The sequence below is a fragment of the Ailuropoda melanoleuca genome, chromosome 10 (assembly GCF_002007445.2).
Source record: "Ailuropoda melanoleuca isolate Jingjing chromosome 10, ASM200744v2, whole genome shotgun sequence".
Lineage (NCBI taxonomy): Eukaryota > Metazoa > Chordata > Mammalia > Carnivora > Ursidae > Ailuropoda > Ailuropoda melanoleuca.
Genome location: NC_048227.1, coordinates 65,435,465 through 65,459,455, shown reverse-complemented (window position 1 = coordinate 65,459,455; position 23,991 = coordinate 65,435,465). Strand labels below are relative to the sequence as shown.

The 23,991-nt window shown below is 36.5% G+C and overlaps 2 protein-coding genes across 4 annotated transcripts in view; one reads left to right on the top strand and one right to left on the bottom strand.

The window, feature by feature from the left end:
• Nucleotides 1-356: 356 nt before the first annotated feature.
• On the top strand, nucleotides 357-7,544 carry FAM162B (family with sequence similarity 162 member B). Of its 2 annotated transcripts, none has more exons than XM_034669032.1 (4): nucleotides 357-613; nucleotides 776-884; nucleotides 4,408-4,516; nucleotides 7,365-7,544. In XM_034669032.1, the coding sequence occupies exons 1-4, from the start codon at nucleotides 442-444 to the stop codon at nucleotides 7,461-7,463; spliced, it is 489 nt and encodes a 162-aa protein (XP_034524923.1). In that variant the 5' UTR covers nucleotides 357-441; the 3' UTR covers nucleotides 7,464-7,544. The 2 variants fall into 2 exon arrangements, with proteins under 2 accessions (XP_034524923.1, XP_011229202.2); XM_011230900.3 differs by having other exon boundaries at nucleotides 359-613; nucleotides 773-884.
• An 11,452-nt stretch (nucleotides 7,545-18,996) lies between these two features.
• KPNA5 (karyopherin subunit alpha 5) overlaps nucleotides 18,997-23,991 on the bottom strand; it is a 46,256-nt gene continuing 41,261 nt past the window's right edge. For both annotated transcript variants that reach the window (XM_034669031.1, XM_019804724.2), the window contains one exon: nucleotides 18,997-22,506. In XM_034669031.1, the coding sequence (XP_034524922.1) occupies nucleotides 22,319-22,506 (188 nt within the window). In that variant the 3' untranslated portion in view covers nucleotides 18,997-22,318. The remainder of the gene's footprint in view (nucleotides 22,507-23,991) is intronic.

Genomic DNA, 23,991 nt, shown 5'->3' with positions numbered 1-23,991 from the left:
AGAGAAAGTAGGGGAGTGGAGGGGGGATGAGGAGCCAACTACAAAATCTCTCTTCATGGGGAATTCAGAAGTTTGTTGCATGTCCTCACACTTACTTGGAAAACATCTGGCGTGTCCCGCCCTTGAAGGACTGTGGGTTCTTTCTGCAGGAGAGGGTTTAGATTTATTCTCTGGACACCAAACAGTGGGACCAAAGGGTGAAAGCCTGACGGAAAAGCGTTTCTTCTGGACACAAGGAAATGCCTTTTTAAAAGCAGCTGCAGGGAGCGGTCTCAGGAGGGGGGGGGGGGGANGCCGGAGGCGGGGCCGGGAGCGAGTGTGCACGTGTCCGAGGCTCCAGCTGCGCGTCCGGGCTCCGCGGGGAGCGGCGCGGGGCGGGGCGGACGGGCGAGCCCGAGCAGCGCTCCGCCGGCGGCTGGGAGCGCGGGAACGGCACGCAGCATGCTCGCGGCTGTCGGGGGCCTCCTGCGCCTCCGCCTAGGGCGCAGCTTCCGCTGGGCCCCGGGAGCGCGCGGAGAAGCGGCGCCACGGCGCATCGCGCCTCTGCGGCCTCGGGGTCTGCCCCGCTACTGCAGCGGCCGGGCCCCCAGCGGCTCTGAGCCCCAGGGTCCAGGTGAGCCAGGGCTGGGAACGACCTGGGAGGGAGGGGGCGCGGACCGGCGATTGAGGACCCGGGGCTGGGGTGAGGAAGGGAGCTGGAGGCGTGAGTGCGCTCTGAGCCACTGGGTCGACGGTCAGTCGGTTCCTCCGTCGACCCCTGTCGCTTTTGCAGCAGGAAAGGTCCACCGGGTCCCCGCCGAGCACAAGCCTTCGCAATTCGATAAGAAAATCCTGCTGTGGACCGGGCGTTTCAAAGCGATGGAGGACATCCCGCCTCGGATCCCGTAAGTGTGGCCTGCGCGGCGGCCGGGTTTCGTGCGCGTGGAGGGGTGCCGGGTCCATGCACCTCCCGACCTCGGCGCGCCCTGGAAAGAAGGCGGCATGGGGCTTCACAAAACCTACCACCTTAAGGAGTGTGCTTCCCCAGCAGCCCCCTAGTGCGGTTAAATGTATGTCAGACGCCTTGGCTGGACAGGGGGCACCTAAGCTTACAAGGAGATTGTTGTAGTTGGGTGAAAAGCCAGAAGTTCAGTGGGCACTTCCACCCTCGCCCAGATACCCGCCCCAGGGAGCTCGGAGCCGCAAGGCAGCGGGGCGCTTAGGCCACATAGAAAGCACGGTCCGTGCGTGCACCCCGGGTGCCTGCGGGGTCCCCAGGGAGGGAAAGGGGCTCTGCGAGGGGAGCAGCTCCCTGCTGCACCCAGCGAAGGCCTGGGGCTCCTGGGAGGACTAAAGAGCCTCTGGGAGGAAGCCGCATCCGTGAGACCTCCTATTCTGGGGCAGGAGAAGCCTGGTGTCCCTGGTCCTGCACACCGCCGAGCGCTGGGTTTACTCGGGCTAGGACCTTCTTCGGAGCGTCAGCATCGCTGGCCTCTTCACCAACCCAAAACCAAGAGAGAGGGTCTCTTAAATGATAAAACTCAAGCTGACAACTTCACCCCAAGGGTAAATTTAACCTGTAAAAACCATCTTTCTACGGTTTCAGTTTATGCAAGCCCAAAATACTTCCCAGCAGTTTTTACAAGGGAGTGGATTTAAAAAGGGGAATGAAGGAAACTAAGAATAAAACCAATCTACTATTTTTTTAAGCTGATCTTTAAAACAAAGAATAAGGAGACTAGAACCTTAATATCAAGGATTTCAGATGTCCTGTAAATAATTTTTATACAATGTAATCAGTGCCTAGCAGAATGAATAATGGAAACTAGGCCTACATCTTGTTCTGCACACATTACCTACACTTTTTAAAATTAAAATTTAGGGGCGCCTGGGTGACACAGCGGTTAAGCGTCTGCCTTCGGCTCAGGGCGTGATCCCCGCATTATGGGATCGAACCCCACATCAGGCTCTTCTGCTATGAGCCTGCTTCTCCCTCTCCCACGCCCCCTGCTTGTGTTCCCTCTCTCTCTGTCTGTGTCTATCTCTGTCAAATAAATAAATAAAATCTTTAAAAAAAAATTAAAATTTAAATTCACATTTGTTAATTGAAGTATAGTTGATATACAATGTTACATTAGTTTCAGGTGTAGTTGTCTACACTTTTATTACTTTGTAATTTACTGGTTACCAAAACCATATCCAATAAATGAAAAAAATGTGATGGGAAATGTTCACTCAATAATGAATTCTCAAACATTTTTGTCCCTTTCTTGGATCAAATTATTTAATGAGGAATGGACACGGAATTTGAAATAACACAGAATTTGAAATCTGTATTCAGCATTTATTCAACCACAGAGATATTTTTTACTGTTACAAAACAAATATTGTTTTCCTTGAGATCTGTAGAGTCTGAACTACAGACTTAGCCCAAAGTAGAAATTATCCTCAGAAAAGCTAAAACACCATCCTTAATTTTTTGGAATTTTGAGTTCTAGTGCTCCAACAGAGTAATCAATATTTCAATAATAAATAAAAGTAAATAAACTGATCACTTAAAAAAAAGAATGTGAAGAACCTGCAGTATTGTAGATTAATGCTTGTCAAGTGGTAGTAGACCCAGTATTGCATTAATATAGCTCTATGTGCGAGCAGACCCATTTTATAGAAAGAATTTAATTTCCTCAGGATCACAGTCAAAGAGGTGTTATAAACAGGAGAATTTAATTTCCAATAAGATGTCTAAGAAAGGAATTGTAGTTTGGCATTGGAAACATTAAATATTTGAATATTTTTCATTTTGCTGTTTTCTATAATTTTTTAAAGCATTGCTGTTGAAGAGGGATATACCTCCCAAACTAAGTGTTAGACTTACAACGTGAAAAGCTTTCAGTTTGAATGCTCTTAATGGACATGTAATTAACAAGTGACCTATAATTTTTGTATCATACACTAATGATATTTAATAAGAACTGTACTTTTTCTTGTTTTTTCAGTGCAAACCTAATTTGATATAGCAGATCAAAGCCAGATGGATGGGTAAAAACAGATCATATCTTCTAGGCTCCATCTGGAACAAAATTCAGCAACAAATATAATCTAATAATGTCTTCATGTTCACCTGTTTGCAACCAACATCTTAAAACTACATTAACCTGTCTCAAATCTAAGGAAAACAGGCTAGATATTGGTTTGCTGTGCTCTTTAAACTGGTGGAAAAGTTAAAGAAAAAGTTTCTCATTTTTAAGAGAAATTGCAACTTGTCTTTCTAAAAATTTTTTTCAATGTAATTACATTCTATTTAAACTTGACATTAGATAACAAAGAATACTGCTGCATACATTCCCAAGAATCATTCCTTAATCATGTGTATCTATAAACTGCCACTTCATATTATTGCAAATTATTAAAGTTTATTTCAGTATAAAAAGCCCACAGACACAATTAGGTTTGTAACCCTGCTTTGTTAAGTCGCATTGCTAAAATCTTAAATAACTTGCCTGTAACTTTATATTAATAAATAAGTCTCCCCAGTATTCTAGCAAGTACATAAAATTTCTAGAATAATAAGAAAATGAAGGTGACTTTGTCTTTTTCTTCCACAAATCATCGTAATTTTGATCACTTCTTTTGAAAACTTCATGCAAAAACCACAGGACACACCTTTTCTCTAACAGTGGTCCTCGCAGAATGTGTAATGGTCTCTCTAATTAAGATAGGATGGGAGGAAGCAAGAAGGGATTGGGAGCCCAGTGAGAAAACAAAATGAGGAAAACAAACTTTAAAAAACAATCTATTTAAAACTAAAAAGGAGGGGTGCCTGGGTGGCTCAGTGGGTTAAGGGCCCAGCTCTTGGTTTTGGCTCACGTTATGATCTCAGGGTCATGAGATCAAGCCCTGCCTCGGGCTCTAGGCTCAGCACGGAATCCACTTGAGATTCTCTCTCACTCTCCTTCTGCCCCTCCCACCTGCCCCCATGCTCTCTCACTCTGTCTTTCTCTAAATAAATAAATAAATAAATAAATAAATAAAACCTTAAAAAGAAACCTAAACTGAAAATGAAGCTCACTTATAACAGAGGGGCCAAATGAACACAAGTCATAGACGTACATAGACTTACATGCTTACATTTACCCTGATCTGTGACAAAAAATGACGGAGAGTCAGGCCATAATTTCTAGTAGTTATATTTTGAGCAATTAGAAACTATACTACACTGTGGTTTCGTGGTGACTAACATTAATTAAGACCTAAATATACCTGTTAATTTGAAATTGGGAACATAATGGGCTAGCCTTTGGATGTCTTCCACAGTTGACATTCAGGGAAATTTGGGGAATATTTACATAACAAATGATTGTCCATCATACCAATGAGAAAAAAACAGATTGTTTCAATATAATTAACAGAATACACATCTTGGTTTAGGCCAGAAATGATAGATGCTGCAAGAAACAAGGCTCGAGTGAAAGCTTGTTACATAATGATTGGACTCACCATTATCGCCTGTTTTGCAGTGATAGCATCAGCCAAAAGGGTGAGTATCTCTTTAAAATAAAGCCAGACTGGTGAATTTTAAGAAATATCACGAGTTTTGTTCTCAATCTGGGGATTATCACTGTGTTTTCAGTGTAAGCACAATTTCATCTTAGACTACCTTGAGCCACACATAAATATCTATCCTCCTGGAAACAATTTCTTTCATGAAAATTTGAGTCCACAAATGCAAACTACATGGGCAGATAGGAGGAAAAAAAGTTTGTTTCCATTTATAAGATAAAAACAAAAACAGGACAGTTCATAGCCTAGTTAAAATCTGTGCAAGTTTGCTGTGTGAAAATTACCCAGACTAGATCATTCCTTAGGTCATGAATTCAGTCACAGCTATAGCACAGAATCACGACATCCTCAGAAATGACAAACGTTGGAAGTGCTCAAGGACAACTTGTTTGTCCATATCCCATATGTAAGCCCTTTCCTTGTCATCCCCAGTATTCTAGAGAGAAATTGAGAGCTGATTACTCTAATTGTGTTTCTTCTTCCCCAAATCCTGTCACCTGCTGATCACATTTTACCATGAGAAGCAACCCCACAAATATTGGGAGACATCAACGATGTACATCCCCACGAGTCTTCTCTTCTCCAGTCTTAATTTCCTATCCCTTACAGCTTCCCTCTATTCTGAGTTCTCCCCTGAACACACTACGGTTTAGCCGTGTCCCTCTTCACAGTGGCATTCGCGGCCGAAGCCATTAGAGCCTGATGGTAACTTCCTTGTTCGTGAACTGCATTCTAGTAGCACAGCCAGAGCTGGAACTAAGTGTTGGCCGCCGCATCACACAGAAGAGTTTGCGTGGATCCATACATCTTCACTCTCTGGGCGTGTGTAGCCAATTACCATTCTCCCTCGTCCTATGATTCTGCCCTGGGTTACTGTTCAGATTTTTGAGAGTATTTGAGCCAAGTAATTCACATAGGGACTGAGGCTGTAAGCTTACTGATGTCATGTACATATCCATTCATTTCTATTAGCGTGGCAGACAACGTGTGCTTTGATATAATTCTCATCAAAGGGGAAATTTCCTAAATCTTTCTTACATACTCGAACATAGAAATAAAGAAATTTGGTCATCTCTTGTCTATAACCCACTGTAGATAAAATGACTGTCCACCAAGGTGATGATTCTCTGGCTCCTAAATGACAGACTGGAGCCTGATACTGTCTGGACCCTCCTTGTTTTATAACATCTACTCTTCGTTCATTATGCTCCATCTACACTAGTTCTTTTCTATTTTTAGTACACTAAACCCTTTCTCCTCACTAGGCTTTCCTTCCCTCCCCAGGCCTGGTTTATTCTCATTCCCGTCAGAGACCTTCCCTGACCACCCCCTTAAAATGGCCTTGTCCAGGTGCTCACTATTTTATCATCTTCCCAGTTGCTCATGAGTAAGCCATTATACATCAGCAATCCTGTTGACTCCACTTTAAAATATACCTACCATTGGACCACTCCTCACCATCTCTCCTGTTATCACCCTGGTCTGAGATAACCAACATCTGTTGCCTAATTGATTGCAGTATCTTCTAAAGGGGCTCACGGCTGTCCCTCTTGCCTGTCTCCAATTCTTTTTTTTTTTTTAAATAATTAACGCATATACTTTGAGATTGTGATAGATGGAGGTGGAGAAAAGGGTAGCCAATTTGAGATCTTTTGGGGGAGGTAGAAAGGATAGAACTTTGTGGTAAATTTGGTGTGGGAAGAGGAAAGAAAATGGAACCAAAAAGCCTGGGTTTTTTACTTCAGCAACTAGGTGGATGGTGCCACCATTTGTGGAGATGTGTAAAAGTGGGGAGAGAACTGGTAGGCACGACAGGCAAAGAGCACTATGCCCTGTACCATGGATATATTAAATGTGATGGGTGGATTAGGCATGCGTCAATATCTATTACATTTTTTTATTCTCCTATGAACTTTGTACACTCTTCAGTCTGAAGACCTATATATACATTTCTTCACTTCTGAAAAAGTCTAAGCTGTCATAACTTCAAATATGGCCACTTCACCCATTCTCTCTATTCTTTCCACCTATTATACACGTATGTTGGAACTTCTAGTTCTATTCTCCATGTCTCTTAACTTTTTTTTTTCTATTTTTTGTATCTGTTTCTCTTTACTGCACTTAGATTACTCCCCCGATCTATACTCTAGCTGGAGTGTTTACATCCTCATTACGATGCTGATGATCTCTTCTTTTCAGGGGTGATTCTCCCCACCCCACCTCCAGATAAATGCCTAGTTTCCTTGCCAGTTCCTTGGGCTAGTAAGAGGAATTTTAGTCATTTCAGTGGAGTACGTGATACTTCCAATTCAAGATCCAAACTCTGGACTCACTTTTTGGTGTAGAGATGAAACTCCCAGCTCACAGCTGTTAAAACCAATATTTTTCCCTAACGCCCCCTGCCTGAAACCATTCCTTCCCATCCTGGCTTCAATCCTTATTCCCCACCAGTTCATGCCTTTTGAGTTCTTTCCATTTCTGATACCTGAGGATTTCCCTTTCTTGATTTTGAGCATAACTATTGCAAATATTTTTATCATGTTTTATCCAAAAAATATGTCTTTGTGTGCCAAGAGAGCCAGGGCAGATTTCTGATGTCAGTTGTCCTATTGACTAGAAGTCTCACAGCTTAAATAATTTCTTTTCTATACCAAAGGATCATTTTTCTTGGGTACTGCTTGTGACAGATGTTTTAAGTGACTTTTCTCCTTTTCACAGAGTATCTCCTATGTATGTCTATCTGAAACACAAATCCTTTCCAGAGAGTCACAATGCTTTGCTTTGTTTTTTGTTCTGTTTTGGTTTTCTATTTTTTTATTTTTCAGGCTGCAGAACGACATGAATCCTTAACAAGTTGGAACCTGGCAAAGAAAGCTAAGTGGCGTGAAGAAGCTGCATTGGCTGCACAGGCTAAGGCTAAATGAAATTCTGAGTGACACGGTGTTAATCAGAGGATCATTACTATTATCAAAAACAATAAAAGATAGGTAAAATAGAATATTTAACAAAATAATTGCCATGGTTTTATTTGGTAAAGAGAAGCACAAAGTCTTTTTATTTTTACTTTTTAGTAAAATTTTACCAAAGCTTGATAAATATTTACAGTGAACCCATGGGCACAACCACCTCCCAGGTCAAGATGCAGAACACCAGTAACACCTCAGAAACCTCCTTTCTGCCTTCTGTCATTCATTACCCTCCAAACGTAATCATTGCTGTGAGTTTTATCACCAGAGGTTAGTTTTGCTTGTTTTTGAACTTCATGTACCTAGAATGACACAATACGCACTTGTGAGGGTGGATTCTTATGCTCCACATTATGTTGTGAGATCCACCCACAAATTTTGTGTAGCATGAGTTTATTCATTTTTATTTTGTTATAGCATCCCATTGTATGAATATGAGGCAGTTTATCTGGATATTTGGTCCAGTTTTTGGCCAAGACAGATAATGCTAAAATGAGCACTCTGTGTATATCATTCAGTAAGCATTCTTTAAAATCTAAACTAATTTTCAACCAAACTACCACTGTATTTGGGTAGGACTTTCACTGATTGAGAGGAATGTAAAACTATCAGCTTTAGATTTTGTTAAGTTAAATATATATGTTAAGGTTCCTAGGGTAACAGGAAAATATGAACTCTCAAACAAGTAGAGATTTTTAAGAAAAATAGATGACTGACTTTAGTCCAAAGGCAAAAAAGGGGGAAGAGAAAGAAAAAGAGAATAGAAAAAAGAGAAACAGGACAAAATAACATGGTCAAAATGAATCCAGATATATTGATAGTCAGAATAAATGAAACAAACTCTGGTAAATGAAGACAAAGATACTCAGAATGTATTAAAAACAGTAATATGCTATATACAAAGGACACTACTGAAACAACAGAATGCTGTATAGACGGTTACAAGAGTTAAGATATAGAATATAAAAATGGGAATTTTGTCAATAGAGAAATGAAACTGAGCTTCAATACATTAACTTTGCTAAAGCTGGTTGATTCTTCAGTGGAGAATGAAGCCAAACATCAACCAGTTATTTTATCTTTTAAGGCAGAATTGTCATATGGCCAATTAGTCAGGCTGTAAAAAGGTTTGAAGGGAAAATGCTTATGGCAAAGATGTTTACAGAAAAATTACCTAGAACAGAGATTGGGAGCAGGACTTCTGTTGTGAGTTCTCTTTTGTTTTAGTTACATCATTTTATTAACCAATCTGTTCCCTGTCACCTATTTTAACATTAGTAATCCTAGACCAAAGGTTTTGTACTCTTTCATTCTATCTACTGACTGCTTCTTTGGATGATGGCCATTCGCTAGTGCGCTGCTACAGAAGATCTCACCATGAAAACCTATGACTGAACCTTCAATCTGATCACATTTTCAACTTGGCATAATAAGGCTGCTGTGTCTTCAGCTTTCAGCAGGAAAATCCATTGTTCCCACCATAATTGAAAAGAAAACATTTTCAGTTAGGTTTCAACTAGTTTGTTTTATTCAAATTCAGTCATCACATAAACTGAAAATAAAATAACTATTGTCCTGTTTCCTTAACACATAAATATACAAATTCTCATTTGAACTTGAAAAGTATTATACTAATCCTAAATGTGTACGCACAAAGTAATGTAGCATCTAAATATATAAAAACTGGTCAGAATTAGAAGGAAAAAATGGACAGGCCCATCATTATCTTGGGAAATGAACACATCTCCCTTAGAAACTGACTAGTAAATACGTAAAAGATGTGAATCAATTAATAATACACACTCCTTTTAGCATACATGGAATGTTCACTAAAACAGCACATCCTAAACCATAAAGCACGTTTCATCAACTTTCAAACTACATGCAATCATATCACAACTTAGAAATTAATGACATAATGTTTTTATTCACTAATTTATTGTCATAAGGTTTTTAAAGTTTGAAGATTTAAAAACATCTCTAAATGACTGATAGGTCAAAGAATGAATCATAATAGAAATTTAAAAATGCTTAGAACTGAATATTAAGAAAAAGCTATATATCAAACTTGTGGAATGCAGCTAAAGTGGTAATTCAAAGTAAATTGTTAGCCTAAATATGCTTCTCTTAGAAAAGAAAGGTTTATAACAAATATATTAAATATCCCTAAGAAATGAGAAAAAGAAATATAGAATAAATCCAAAGGGAATAAAACGTTGGAAATTATAAAATTAAGAGCAGAAACTAATGAAGTAAATAAAAACATAGAATATAGAGAGTTGATATAACTTAATTTGGCAGAGTCTTTAAGATAAAAGATAAAAGTATAAACAACAGCTTAGAAATGATAAAAGGGATGAAAGCCAAAGTACAACAGAGATTTTAAAAACAACATTATGAATTGGTATGCTATCTTCTGCTCTGGCCAAAAGTAATAGGGATAAGATATACTCTCTTCCCTGAAACAACTAAAAACTTGGACAAAAACGTGAAACAACAATTTCCAGACATTGGGCATCTGACAATGAAGGGCAGTGATCTGTGAAATAGAGAAAATAAGTTAGTTGGGCCCAGTAATTGCTCCACTTTACTGCCTAAAGAGTTTCAAGACTACATGGCATAGACAAAAAACCTGGGTGGAACTTAAAAGTATCTCAGAGTTGAGGAGAAGAGTCAGGAGGCTAGGGAAGGTAAGACAATTAGATTTCACAGGCTAGGGAACTAAAGTGCGAGAGCTGTGCAGAGAGCTCTAGAGATCTGCCGCTGAGTGTTGATGACCACAAGTGACCACTACCCATGGTCATGTAAAGAATCATCTGAAAGAACAAGGAGAAACAAATTTTGGAGCTCACACATGGTCAACAATAGTTTGAGTTGAACCAGCCAAATTAGTAACTCTCATATTTGACAGAGAAGCTGAGTACTTAGAATGGTATAGCCTCAGTAGTAAGGTTGCCTTACAAAGTTTAAAAGAAAAAAAAAAGTTTAAAGGCATGACTGTAAAGGATCAAATCATTTTCAAGTAACTTCATTGTGTCCCATAACAAAGCTTAAGAATAGATGTAGGAAACCCAATATCTAATAGCCAACAAAGTCACATTCACAATGCCTGGTATCCAATCAAAAATTACCAAACATGAAAAGAATACATGCAAAATGGAAAATACAAACCATAATGAAGAAAAAGGATAAAAAGAAACAGAACAGATGATAGAATTAGCTGATAAGGACAACATAACCGCTATAGTCATACTTACTGAAGAATACAGAAAAACTTGAGTATAAGAAGAAACATGGGAGATATTAAACAGACCCAAGTAGAACTTGCTAAAGATAAAATATACAAAGTCTGACATGAAAAATACACTAATGGAGTTAAGAGCAAATTAGACACAACAGAAGACAAAATTAGTGAATTTAAAGACCCAATTATCCCATCTTTCCACCCGGTTCTCCTCCAACAACCCTCTGTTTCTTTTAGTTAAGAGTCTCTTATGGTTTGCCTCCCTGTCTGTTTTTTATCGTATTTTTCCTTCCCTTCCTCTATGCTTATGTTTTGTTTCTTAAATTACACATGAGTGAAATCGTATGGTATTTGTCTTTCTCTGACTTATTTTGCGTAGCATAATACCCTCTAGCTCTATCCATGTCATTGCAAATGGCAAGATTTCATACTTTGTAATGGCTGAGTAATATTCCATTGTGTGTGTGTGTGTGTGTGTGTGTGTATTATATATATACCACATCTTCTTTATCCATATATCAGTCAGTAGACATTTGTGCTCTTTCCATAGTTTGGCTATTGTTGATAATGCTGCTATAAAAATTGGGGTGCATGTACCCCTTTGAATCAGTATTTTTGTATCCTTTTGGTAAATACCTAGTAGTGCAATTGCTAGATTGTAGGGTAGCTCTATTTTTAACTTTTTCTTTTTTTAAAGATTTTATTTATTTATTCGACAGAGATAGAGATAGCCAGTGAGAGAGGGAACACAAGCAGGGGGAGTGGGAGAGGAAGAAGCAGGCTTATAGAGGAGAAGCCTGACGTGGGGCTCAATCCTACAACGCCGGGATCACGCTCTGAGCCAAAGGCAGACGCTTAACCGCTGTGCCACCCAGGCGCCCCTCTATTTTTAACTTTTGAGGAAGCTTCATACTGTGTTCCAGAGTGGCTGCATCAGTTTGCCTTCCCACCAACAGTGTAAGAGGGTTTCTCTTTCTCTGCATCCTCGCCAACATCTGTCATTTCCTGAATTGTTAATTTTAGCCACTCAGGAGGGCACTTGATGTAATCAGCACTGGGTGTTAAATGCAACTAATGAATCACTAAATTCTACCCCTGAAACAATACACTGTATGTTAACTAAATTGAATTTAAATTAAAAAAATAAAGACAAAACAATGAAAACTATCCAAACACATGGAGAAAAAGAAATGGACAAAGCATCGGTAAGCTGTATGACTATTTTGAGCAGCCTAGTATAAGTGAAATTGGAATTGAAAAAATATTTGAAGACATAATGGTTAAAATGTTTCCAAAATTGATGAAAACTATAAACTCACAGACCCAAGAACCTCAGCTACCTGCAAGAACAAGAAACATGAAAAAAGGTATGGGGCGCCTGGGTGGCACAGTGGTTAGGCGTCTGCCTTCGGCTCAGGGCGTGATCCCGGCGTTATGGGATCGAGCCCCACATCAGGCTCCTCCACTGTGAGCCTGCTTCTTCCTCTCCCACTCCCCCTGTTTGTGTTCCCTCTCTTGCTGGCTGTCTCTATCTCTGTCAAATAAATAAATAAAATCTTTAAAAAAAAAAACATGAAAAAGGGTAAACCAGGACACATCATAACCAAATTGCTTAACATCAGTGATGAAGAAAAAAATTTAAAAGCAGCCAAAGAAAAAGTTAACATTATTTACAAAGGAACAGAGATAAGAATGATAGAATTGTTGTCAGAAAAAGGCGAGTCAGAAGACAGTGGAGCAACATCTTAAAGGAACAAAATACATCTAGAATTCTACACCCAATAAAAACATCTTTCAAGGGGTACCTGGGTGATTCCATTGGTTACGCACATCCAACTCCTGATTTCAGCTCAGGTCATGGGCTGTGGAACCTGCTTGAGATTTTCTCTCTCCCTCTCCCTCTGTTCTCTCCCTCTCTAAAAAAAAGAAAAAAAAATCTTTCAAAAATGAAGGTGAAGTAAAGACTTATTCAGGCATACAAAAGTTGATGGAATTCTCCACCAGCAAACCTACAATACAAAAATATTAATGTCCTTCATGTAGAAGGAAAATGATACCAAATGGAAATCTACATCAACACAAAGAATTGAAGAGCACTAGAAATTGTAACTATGAGGCCAAATATAAAAAACTTCATAATTTTTAAATCTCTTTTAAAATAATAAACTAAAGCAAAAATTTATGACCAAACCATGAATGTGTTATGGGGTTTATAACATACAGAGAAGTAAATGTATGAAAACAATAGGACAGAGGCNNGAGGCCAAATATAAAAAACTTCATAATTTTTAAATCTCTTTTAAAATAATAAACTAAAGCAAAAATTTATGACCAAACCATGAATGTGTTATGGGGTTTATAACATACAGAGAAGTAAATGTATGAAAACAATAGGACAGAGGCTGAGAAGGAGGAAATGGAAGTATACTGTATTTAAGCTTATACCAGTAATATCAAATAGAAAAATAATGCTACATAAGAAATTTATAATTTTCTAATAGCCATGTTAAAAAGTAAAAATAATCAGTAAAATTAACTTAAATGGAACTTAATCCAATATGGCCAAAATAGTATTTTAGCAAGTAATCATAATATAAACATTATTAACAACACATTTTACATTCTTTTTTCCCTTTTAAATTTTTGAGATCCAATGTAGATTTTACATCTCAGTTCAAAGGCTATATTTTGAATGGAAATACTTGGTCTATATTTAGACTTCATAAAATGTATAGTAAAAAAAAAAAAAGATCCCCATATCCAAGTTGTTCCAAATATACTTAGGTTTTCTAATAACCAAGTAAAGTTATCAGTTTTTATTTTTAACTTCATTAAAACAAAGTAATATTAGAAGTTCCATTTCCCAATGGTACCAGCCACATTCCAAGTGCTCAAAAGTGCAGTGTTATATGTGACATGCTTCTATATTATTTAAGAGTAGCCGAAGTTAAAAATGCCTATTTTAAAGCCTAAAACAACCAATAAAAAATGAAAAACAAATATAAAGTTATAATGAGTCAAAAAGGAGATGAAATGGAACCCTAAAAAATAATCCAAAACTAGGTAGAAAAAGAAAAAGCAGACCGAAATAAAAGGGACTAAAAGTACAATGGTAGGTCTAAACTAAATTAAATCAATAATCATGATAATTGTCAATAATTTATAAACACACTCCAGTTAAAATGCAGATATTGTCAGAATAAAAAAGCAAGACCTATTTGTTGCCTACAAGAAATCCATTTTATAAAGGGGGAAATTGAGTAAAAGTAAAAAGACGGAAAAGATATACCATGCAACACAAAAGTAAGTAGGAGTGGCTATAGTAATATCAGAGTAGATTTTAGAACAAAGAATATTACCAAACACAAAGAGGGTTATTTGATAAAGGGAGCAATTCATGGTAACCAACGTGTGGAAACAACCCAAATGTCCATGTGTTATATCCATAGAGTGGAATATTAGTAACAAAAAGGAATGAAGTATTGATATATGCTACCACATGGATAAACACTGAAAACATTACGTTAAATGAAAGAAGGGAGTCTCAAAATAAGATGTTCTACAATTGATTGTGGTGATAGTTATACATCTGTATGAGTATAGAAACCATTGAAACCATTGAATTGTGTATTTTAAGTGGATAAATTATACGGTGTGTAAGTGAATATCTCAATAAAACTTTTCTTTTTAAAAATAAAGCAGCATGTCCTTGATACCTGAACAGGGAAAATGTAATGTAAAAAGATTAGTAATGAGGGATTGTCTACTACAAGTAAAGAGAAGTCTGATAAATAGCAGCAGAAGCAGATGTAGGGAACAGCCACTATGCCCAAGGAAGGAATGGACTTGGAATAGGGCCCTCTCCTCCAAGGCTAAGATTCAGACCTCATCAGTATGCAGCATTCCTGGATGGCAGCTAGGTTTTTTGGGTGTCTCAGGCTGAGGCTGGCAAACAGAGAACTGTCCACTGAGGTGCCAACAAATCTCACCAGGAAGTTGCTCTCAGGGGTGCTGGAGGAACTCCCTAGAATGTTGCTTGCAAGGTGCTGCTTAATTTCACTGAGAAGTTGCCCACTGGGGTGCCTGCAAGTCTCCTTGCAAGCCTGCTGGGGCACCAGTGAAACGAGCTGGGAAGCTACCTACGGGGTGCCTGTGCAACCTTGCTAGAAAACCAGATTGGGGGTGGGGGAAACTGGGTGGCTCACATGGTTAAGTGTCTGCCTTCAGCTCAGGTCATGATCCCAGGGTCCTGGGATCGAGCCCCACATTGGGCTCTCTGCATGGTGGGGAGCCTGCTTCTCCCTCTCCCTCTGCTGTTCCCCGTGCTTGTGCTCTCTTGCTGTCTCTGTTAAATAAATAAAATCTAAAAAAAAAAAAAAAAAGAAAGAAAGAAAAGAAAAAGAAAGAAAAGAAAAGAAAAAAAGGAAAGGAAAGGAAGAGAAAATAAAAGAAAAAAGAAAAGAAAAAAGAAAACCAGATGGGGTAACTCCCCAGTGAGCTGTGGTAAGTGCCACTGAACTTGCTGGGAAGCTGACTGGAGGTGCCAACGAAACTTACCATGAAGCTGCCTGCAGAAGTGCCGCTGCCAAGTCCTGGAGGTGAACCCCTAAGTCTTCTGCATGACAGCTACGCATGACAGGAACAAACACTAAGAAGAGCACACTTGGAAGAGGTCAAGACACTTCTTTCCCCTCCAATGTCTCTCCAGTGCCTTCTACCGACAAAGCTTAACATCATGCCACTTGGCAAAGGAGAAATGTTTACAGGGTCCAGTACCAATATCACAAAGTGGGTTGAGGAAGGGTGCATTTGAAGCTTAAAAGCAGTAAAATGATTAATGACATATTGGGTATATCCTAAAATAGGTTCAATGCTGGAAAGTCTATTTTTCAACGTATTAACAATGGAAAACCATATGCTTATTCATGATGCAGAAAAAAACACCATTAAAAACAGAACAAAATAAAAACCTTACACTAGGAATAAGAGCGCTTTTTAAAGCTGACAAAAACTATCTACAAAAAAAAAAAAAAAACCAGTCAATTCTCATTACTCATGGGAGCTACTGTAGAAAGTTGCTGCAAACATTGCATTAGCAAGTACTGATCATTATTCCTAGGGGAAATACAGGGTTAGATTCCTGAGAGCTTCTGATAACACTTTGTCAACTACTCAATACATAATCTGTTCTATGTGTGTTTCTGTTTAAAGACTATGTATATGATTCATTAACATTGAACTCCAAGCCTACAGAGCTACAAACGAACCTAGCTAACGTAATGTGTTTTTTGTTAAGACACATCACTGTTTTCTTGCACTTAACGAGGAACACTAGACAGGACTTCAGCATTATACTTGGAGGCCGTTTTAAATAGCAAAATCAACAGAAGCGCAAGAAACGTGGCATTAAATAGATCAGGAAAGGATAGTTGTTTATAGTATGAAAGCTGAAATAAGAAAGCAGAGCATTGTTTTTTTGTTCAATCTCAGCTGGGAACATGTGCCCTGGGTGACTCAATTTTTTCACCACTCTACATAATGTCCACAAATAACCTTGAAAATGCCCTGAATGTTGATTTTGGGGAGTAGGCAAATTTGATAATAAAGAATCTGCAAAAAGCAAGAGGAACTACACCAACTACATTATATTTTGTGGTGCAACAATTAAAGGTGTTAAAAAAATAAGAACAAGTTTAAAATGCCTGTTGTTATTACTTCTAATCGATATTGTACTAGAGATCCTAATACAGTAAGAAAAAGAAACAAGAATTTGAAACGAATGACATTATTCAGTTAATATTGTCTACAAAAACTCCAAATCATCTATAAATTGGAATTAATTTAGCAAGGTTGTTGGACATGATTAATGTACAAAATTAAATTACATTTCTATATCCCAGCAGCAAGCTGGAAAATTTTAGGTAACAAAAGATAATTGTTTTACAACGAAAAACATAAGGGTCCTACCTTGGAGTAAACTTAAAAATGTGAATGATCTTTGTGAAGAAAACTATAAAAAATTTTTTTTGAAATATAGTGAGAAAGCTCTAAGTAAATGGCAAGCTATAACTTGTTCACCGATAGTGTTAGTATCATTAAGATGTTAATTCCTCCAAAACCATCCTCTAGATTAAATTAATTTCATCCAAAAATCTTATGGGCCTCTTAACAGAATTTGAGGGGTGAATTCTTTATGTGAAAATGCAAAGAGCTATGACTATCCTGAAGAAAAACAAGATAGAAGACTTGCCTTATCAGATAATCATGATGACGGCACAAAATGGAAGAGCAGACAGCAAAGAAAATGAACCACAGATATGCATCAGTGTGAATGTACCTCAAAAAATGTTTAACATTGAGCTAAAAAAATCATGGGATATGTAAAATATTCCATTTTATACATTTCAAAAACAGGGAAGTGAAACTATTTTAGGGATACATAAACATGAGATAAAACAATGAGGAAAAGCATAGGAATTAGTAAACACAATCCAGAGTAATAGTTACAAAGGACTGATAATTTAAGTTGGGTGGTGAATATGTAGGTGTTCATTTTGTTATTCAAACGTTATTCTCTTTGTGTATATTTTATAATAAAACAATTTAAAAGATGGGATGCTCAGAAAATAGTGAGTCATGTCAAATCCTAATGTGTATTAAATTTTGTCGTGCCATTTTAGCTTTTAAAAACATGTTAACCATAACTGAAAAAGAACAGAAGAGTTCCCTCAAAAGTAGTCTAGAAGTTTAAAACATTCAATTTTTAAATAACAGACACTTTTGGGCATTACACATTAAATTCCCCCAACTTCCTACTGCCTCCAAATTAAAATGGTTGTGCATTAACTACTGGGCATTCCAAGTTGTTTATTTTGTGGGGTTGCCCCCAATCAACATTTTAGTTCTGGTGGTGCTTTACAGCCAGTGCAACTATCTGAAAGTCCCATTTCATAACAGAATGGAAAACTGAAATGTTAAAGTGCTATTAATAATGATGTATGTTTCATAAAACTTAAGCTACTGAAACAAATATAAAAATATTTGATGTGCTAAAAGGGGGGGAATCATGTGCTCATTGAACTTAGTCAACTCTTCAAATATGAAAGGAAAGGAAATAAAGAACCCTTAGTCATAGGAAACAAACAGAGGGTTGCTGGAGGGGAGTGAGGGTGGAGGGATGGGGTAACTGGGTGATGGACATTAAGGAGGACATGTGATGTAATGAACACTGGGTAAAGACTGATGAATCATACCCCTGTACCTGTGAAACCAATAATACATTATATGTTAATTTAAATAAATTTAAAAATGTTTAAAAGTTAAAAAAAAGAACATATATAAAATTGAGCAAATACATCATTAAAGGATGTACTTAGGAATTTCTGGGAAGGGAATGCCACTGCATATTTAAGTCTATTGTTTGACCTGTACATTGTATTTTCATACATTTTCAGGAATTCATTTGTCACTAGAATTGCAGACTGCCTTATTGACAGTAAGGTACCCTAAAAATAACGGATCCAATTACTTTTGCTACTCTGTGATTAACATAGTTTCAAATACTGAAGGAAACGAAGCCAGGCAAAGCAAAAAATATAGTAGCAGCAGAAGAAAACAAAAATACTAGGCTAGGGAGGCTTGGGCTTGGCTACGGTGTAGACCATGTATCCCGGAGTTCATGAATAAGTTAAATCGGACATTCCCTCTGGTTTCTGTTTATCAGGTTTAAAGATCTTACCCCTTAAATAAATGCATTGTGTTGCATTAACAGAACAGAAAAGGAAAAAATAATCTCAAAACACATGAATGTCTGCTGTCAAAGCTTGAAATACAAAGACAAATTTGATGTATAGCAGAATAAATAAGTTCTAAAATAAAAGCAACATACTGCTTTATCGGATATGCTACAAACAACAATCTGACTGGTTCTAGAAAGTGGATGGAATTATAATCAATGAGGGCATCTGTTTTTGTTCCATTAAGAATATACCATCTTAGGGGCGCCTGGGTGGCACAGTCGTTAAGCGTCTGCCTTCGGCTCAGGGCGTGATCCCAGCGCTCTGGGATCAAGCCCCACATCAGGCTCCTCCGCTGGAAGCCTGCTTCTTCCTCTCCCACTCCCCCTGCTTGTGTTCCTTCTCTGGCTAGCTGTCTCTCTCTGTCACATAAATAAATAAAATCTTAAAAAAAAAAAAAAGAATATACCATCTTAAGTGAGAATAAATGAAATAGACACATTTACATAAATGCAATTGTAAAATAGTATTTTATTATTTTTAATATAGTGCTGTAACATTTCATAATATTGCATACTGCTCAAATGTTGGTTTATTTAGTTAGGCAAGAATATCCTCCCTTCATCCCACTCCCCAATTCAGAATTTAAAGACACATTATCCTTGCAGAGCCCTACCATATTGGCTCCTAATGTCGCATTTCATAAAACAGTAATGCTATGAACTAAAATGAGTAAAGGTTAACAACAATTACTTTGATTTCACAGTTTCACAAAGCAGCCAGTAGATTGCTGAATTCAGAACAGTAACAAAAATTCACTAAGACTTTGTATTAGAGTTACCTTTTCCATGATGCTCCTTCTTAAGACAAAATGAGGCAAAGGTAATGCTTCTTTTAGTCCAACAAATCAACTTTTACCGTGCAAATAAGTTTTACATTTACCAAATGATGTTATTTCTGTGCCAGCAGATTTTTTATGTGTTTGTTTTTTTGTTTTTTTGTTTTTTTTTTTGCTTTCTTGTTCTGGTGCTACCAGTTAAGTGAACAAAATGACACTAAAAATTTAAGTTCTAGGAACACCTTTCAAAATAAAACTTGTTAAAGAAAACAAGGCTAGTGAGTCAAGTACTTACAAATATGATATAACAAGTAAGCATAATTGCATAGATTAACTAGTACAAATTCAAATTCAGACAAAGTAAAACAATGAATTTAATTAAATAAATGTAAAAGGCTCTTTCAAGTGTTTTCTTTTTTTGCATTAATGTTGCATGCGTTTTCCCTTTACAACATGTTTTAGGTTTTGTTTTTTTTTTTTTTTGGCACAGTTTCTCTTGAATTTAAATATATCTTATTAGGAAAGCAAGTTAAAAAAAGATATTTTTTTCCATAAGGATAAGTGAAGATTAATGAAAATACATTTTGGAGCATTTTAAATATTTTATTTGAAAAGAGTAGTCATATATAAAAAAAATTTTAGTAACAAAGTATTTGCTAGTGTTGGTTCAATGAAGTCATCAGCATGTCAATGACTGGTCCCAACTATTAGACAGATACTCCCTCTTGCATTCAAATCTAATCAAATTAATTACCCAAATAACAGAGCTAAGAAATTAAGTATAATTCTATATTTAGATGCTTAAAATATGGTCATATTCTGTATTTAGAGATATAAGGTTTGTTTTACCGGCAAAATTTAAAAATTGTCCCCTCAAAAATCATTTTATATATGTGTGGGTATGTACACACATATATATTATTTTTCCTTCTATAAGAACTATTTTGTTTGAAAGACTTGGATTAGGTATTTATTAATGTGACTACAGGGTCCTCAAAATAAAAGCAGGCACAGCTGGTTAGTTTATGAATTATGCTGCATTATCAAGTTCAATTGATTAGAAAGAGTGGAATACCCTGTCACCTGATACTTAGAACCATCTGTACCACAAAAAAATGTTTATCTCATAAATTCACCATCAATTTGGTAATCTTTGATAGAACTACCCTGTTCTTTTGACTATATATAATGCAAAAGAAAAACTTTTTATACTAAACTTTGTAACTTCCACCACAATAAAAAGGGCACAGATACAATCCTCTACTTAACAATATATAAAAGAGGTTTGGCAGACACAGTCAGCATTATGGACACCATTTAAACCTGTATTTCATAGCTGTAGGTTTTAAGTGTCTTGCCAAAAGCATAGTTTCATGATACATAATTTACAAAGTGTCATACTATTTAAAAGTACTCCTACATACATTTTCTTCTTGTAACATGCCTCTGATTTCCAGCAGAAACATTATAAATGCTATCATAAATGAAATCTTTCTTTACAGAATAGACTATGAATCATATCAAAAATGCCTTAGTTCCCATCTTAAAACAGTTGTATACTAATTTTTAAATAAGTATTTTAGGTATATAATTGGAAGTGTTAATAGCCTGCATATAACTCTAAATGAAAAGGCTGAGTTCAACAGTACCATATCTGCTTAGAAAGCTCTACCAAGTACAGCACTGTGAGAATAACATACAGACACCATTTACATATGTATCTATAAATAAATATATATATACTTTTTCTATGGAAACTTTTTTTTAAAAGCTTCATGGTTTGAAGAGGTTTTTGCTGTTAATACGTAAAACACATACACTATACTGACCAATCTGATACAAATGTAATTTAATACACTGATTTACAACAAGCAGCAGTATGGCCCTCCAAGTATTATGAAAAATGAAAAAAATTCCTAATATAGATTTCAACTATATTAAAGAATCCTTAGCAATTTTCATTAGTGTCATCCTTTAGTGTCCAAACATTAAGTGCATTTAATAAAACTTAACACATAACAAGGTGATTTCTTCAGGATAATTTTGCCATTCAAGTACCTAAGTTTATTATTACACAAAAAGTGAAACTTTTTAATAACTGCTCTGAAAAAAATCAGAGGAAGAATTACAGTATTATTTTTGCTATGCAGCACTACTTTAGATTCATGATGGCATCTCTATCATGATGCTTTTTAAAATAAAGAGTGAAAAAATAATAAAACACTATTTCAAAAATGGTAGCATATTTGGTCAAAATACAAAATATACTAATATAATAGCATTTACATGTTAAAAACACAAATATTTAAATGTTGTGTAATCACTTTAATGTGTTCAACATGAAGAACAGCTTTTCTCTTCACAATTGCCACATTTTAATTATTATCAGTACAATACTTCTGTTTTATAAATAAATTTTACAGGTTTTCTGTTGTAATTTTTTTTTTTTGCAAAGTATAACCTACAGCACAGTGATTTATAATTTAAGGTAATAGATATTTTCACATTCTAATTTAGCTTTTATACTATTTCATGCTTCTGAAGCTTTTTTGTTTTTGCTTCAAGATAGAGGTAGATTTAGTAGACTGGGCATGTCAGACTTACTGCCAAAATGCAATTATCAGCTGTACTGCTCATGTGCAGTTCCAAGATGCCAGAAAAAATTCAGAACCATTGTATGTAATACTTTACCAAAGTTCTCCTTTTCAAGCTTAAGTTATTAAATAATTTCATATGTATTTAATTGCTCACAAATAGTTACAAAAAATAGATAAAACAATAAAAACACAAATATAGGTACACCAAAACAAAAACAAAACTATAATGAAAGATTGCATCTGAATGGAAACTTTTTTTTGTTTTGCTTTTTAAAAGTGCATCAACTTTTTTCTTTTCTGTTCTAAGTAAAAACACATCAAACATTCCTACTGACATTGTAACAAAGAAGAGATATCTGAAACCACCCTTTGTAGCCATTAATTTTTCCCCCACCAAGTTAAAGTTGAAACCCTTCCATTGGTGCTTCCTGCTGCTGAAACACGAACTGTTGCTGACTTTCATCCACCTGAGGTACAAGGCTGGGGTCATCTTCCTCCACACCAAAGTAATGTTCAATCAGATCAAAAGCCTTTTGGTAAATTTCCTGATTTTCATGGCTTTGCAGAAATTCAATTTTATCCAGACCTGTTATACAAAACGTATATATATATATATATATATATAAAATTGTTATTCAAGTTTCATCGTATATTTGAACCAAAATAATGAATCAATAGCATCTTTCAGTCCATCAGCAATGGGGTTGTTATTTTTATCTAATTTCTGCACATACTGATAGCCAACACCAGTTAAGTCTTAAACTTCAAGAATGACAGCATAAGGCAGTGTGGTATGAAGAAGTAGCTGTGTGATTTTGCCCAAATAAGTTTGGTTTCTCCATACTTTAGTTTCTCAATTTTAAAATGACAGTTTTAGATTATGTAACTCCACAGGTCCTTTCCAGAGTAATTATGCTATTTATAAAAAGTACAAAAAGGAAAAGCATCAAAACAAACACAAAGGAAACTAAAAGGCGAGCAAACTAACACACAGACACTCTCTGAGAAAGAGCCAGAGATCAATACGGAATAAGTACTATTTACAAATCCAATGTAGCTACTGTATAATAAACCGAAAGTACAACCTATAAGCGAAACTAAAAAATCCTACTTTTACAAGATAATCAAAATCTAGAGGACTCTCTTTTATTGCTCACAAGAACAAAAATTCACACTAAGTCTGGGTGATGCTGAATATATTTTTCACTTAATTACAGGTACCTCTTCAATTATATCATTGCAGAATAGTACTGAAGTACCAGCCAGAGCAACTGGGCAATAAAAAGAAATAAAAGCCATCTATTTCAAAAAGGAAGAAGTAAAACTGTCACCATTTGCAGATGACATGGTATTATATATAGAAGATCCTAAAGACTCCACCAAAAAACTTAAAACTAATCAATGAGTTCAGCAAAGTAGCAGTATACAAAATCAGTACAAAAATCTGTTGCATTTCTATACACCAGTAACAACTATCAGAAAGAGAAATTAAAAAATAATCAAATTTAGAAGTGCATCAAAAAGAATAAAATACCTAGGAATAAATTTCCAAGGAGGTGAAAGACCTGCACACTGAAAACTATAAATGAAAGAAACTGAAGTGGATACAAATAAATGGAAAGATATTCTGTGCTCATGGGTTGCAGGAATTAATATTGTTAAAATGTCCATTCTACTCAAAGCAATCTACAGATTCAATATACTCTGTATGAAAATACCAATGGCATTTTTCACAGAAATAGAAAAAAAATCCTAAATATATATATATATATATATATATATATATATATATATATATTTAAAGATTTTATTTATTTGAGAGAGAGAAAGAGCACACAGAGGGAGAGGGAGAGGAAGAAACAGACTCCCCACTGAGCAGAGAGCCCGATGTGGGGCTCAATCCCAGGGCCCTAGGATCATGAACTGAGCCAAAGGCAGACACTTAACTGACTGAGCCACTGAGGTGCCCCTATATTGAAGCACACAGAACCCCAAATAGCCAAAAGCAATCTTAAGAAAAAGAACAAAGCTGGAGGCATCATATTCTCTGATTTCAAACTATATTACAAAC

Excerpts from the sequence above, each read along its gene's own strand:
- FAM162B (XM_011230900.3), top strand. The coding sequence starts at position 442 with ATGCTCGCGGCTGTCGGGGGCCTCCTGCGCCTCCGCCTAGGGCGCAGC. Across the intron at positions 614-772 it reads CTCTGAGCCCCAGGGTCCAG|CAGGAAAGGTCCACCGGGTC; the intron begins GTGAGCCAGGGC and ends TCGCTTTTGCAG. Across the intron at positions 4,517-7,364 it reads TGATAGCATCAGCCAAAAGG|GCTGCAGAACGACATGAATC; the intron begins GTGAGTATCTCT and ends TTTATTTTTCAG.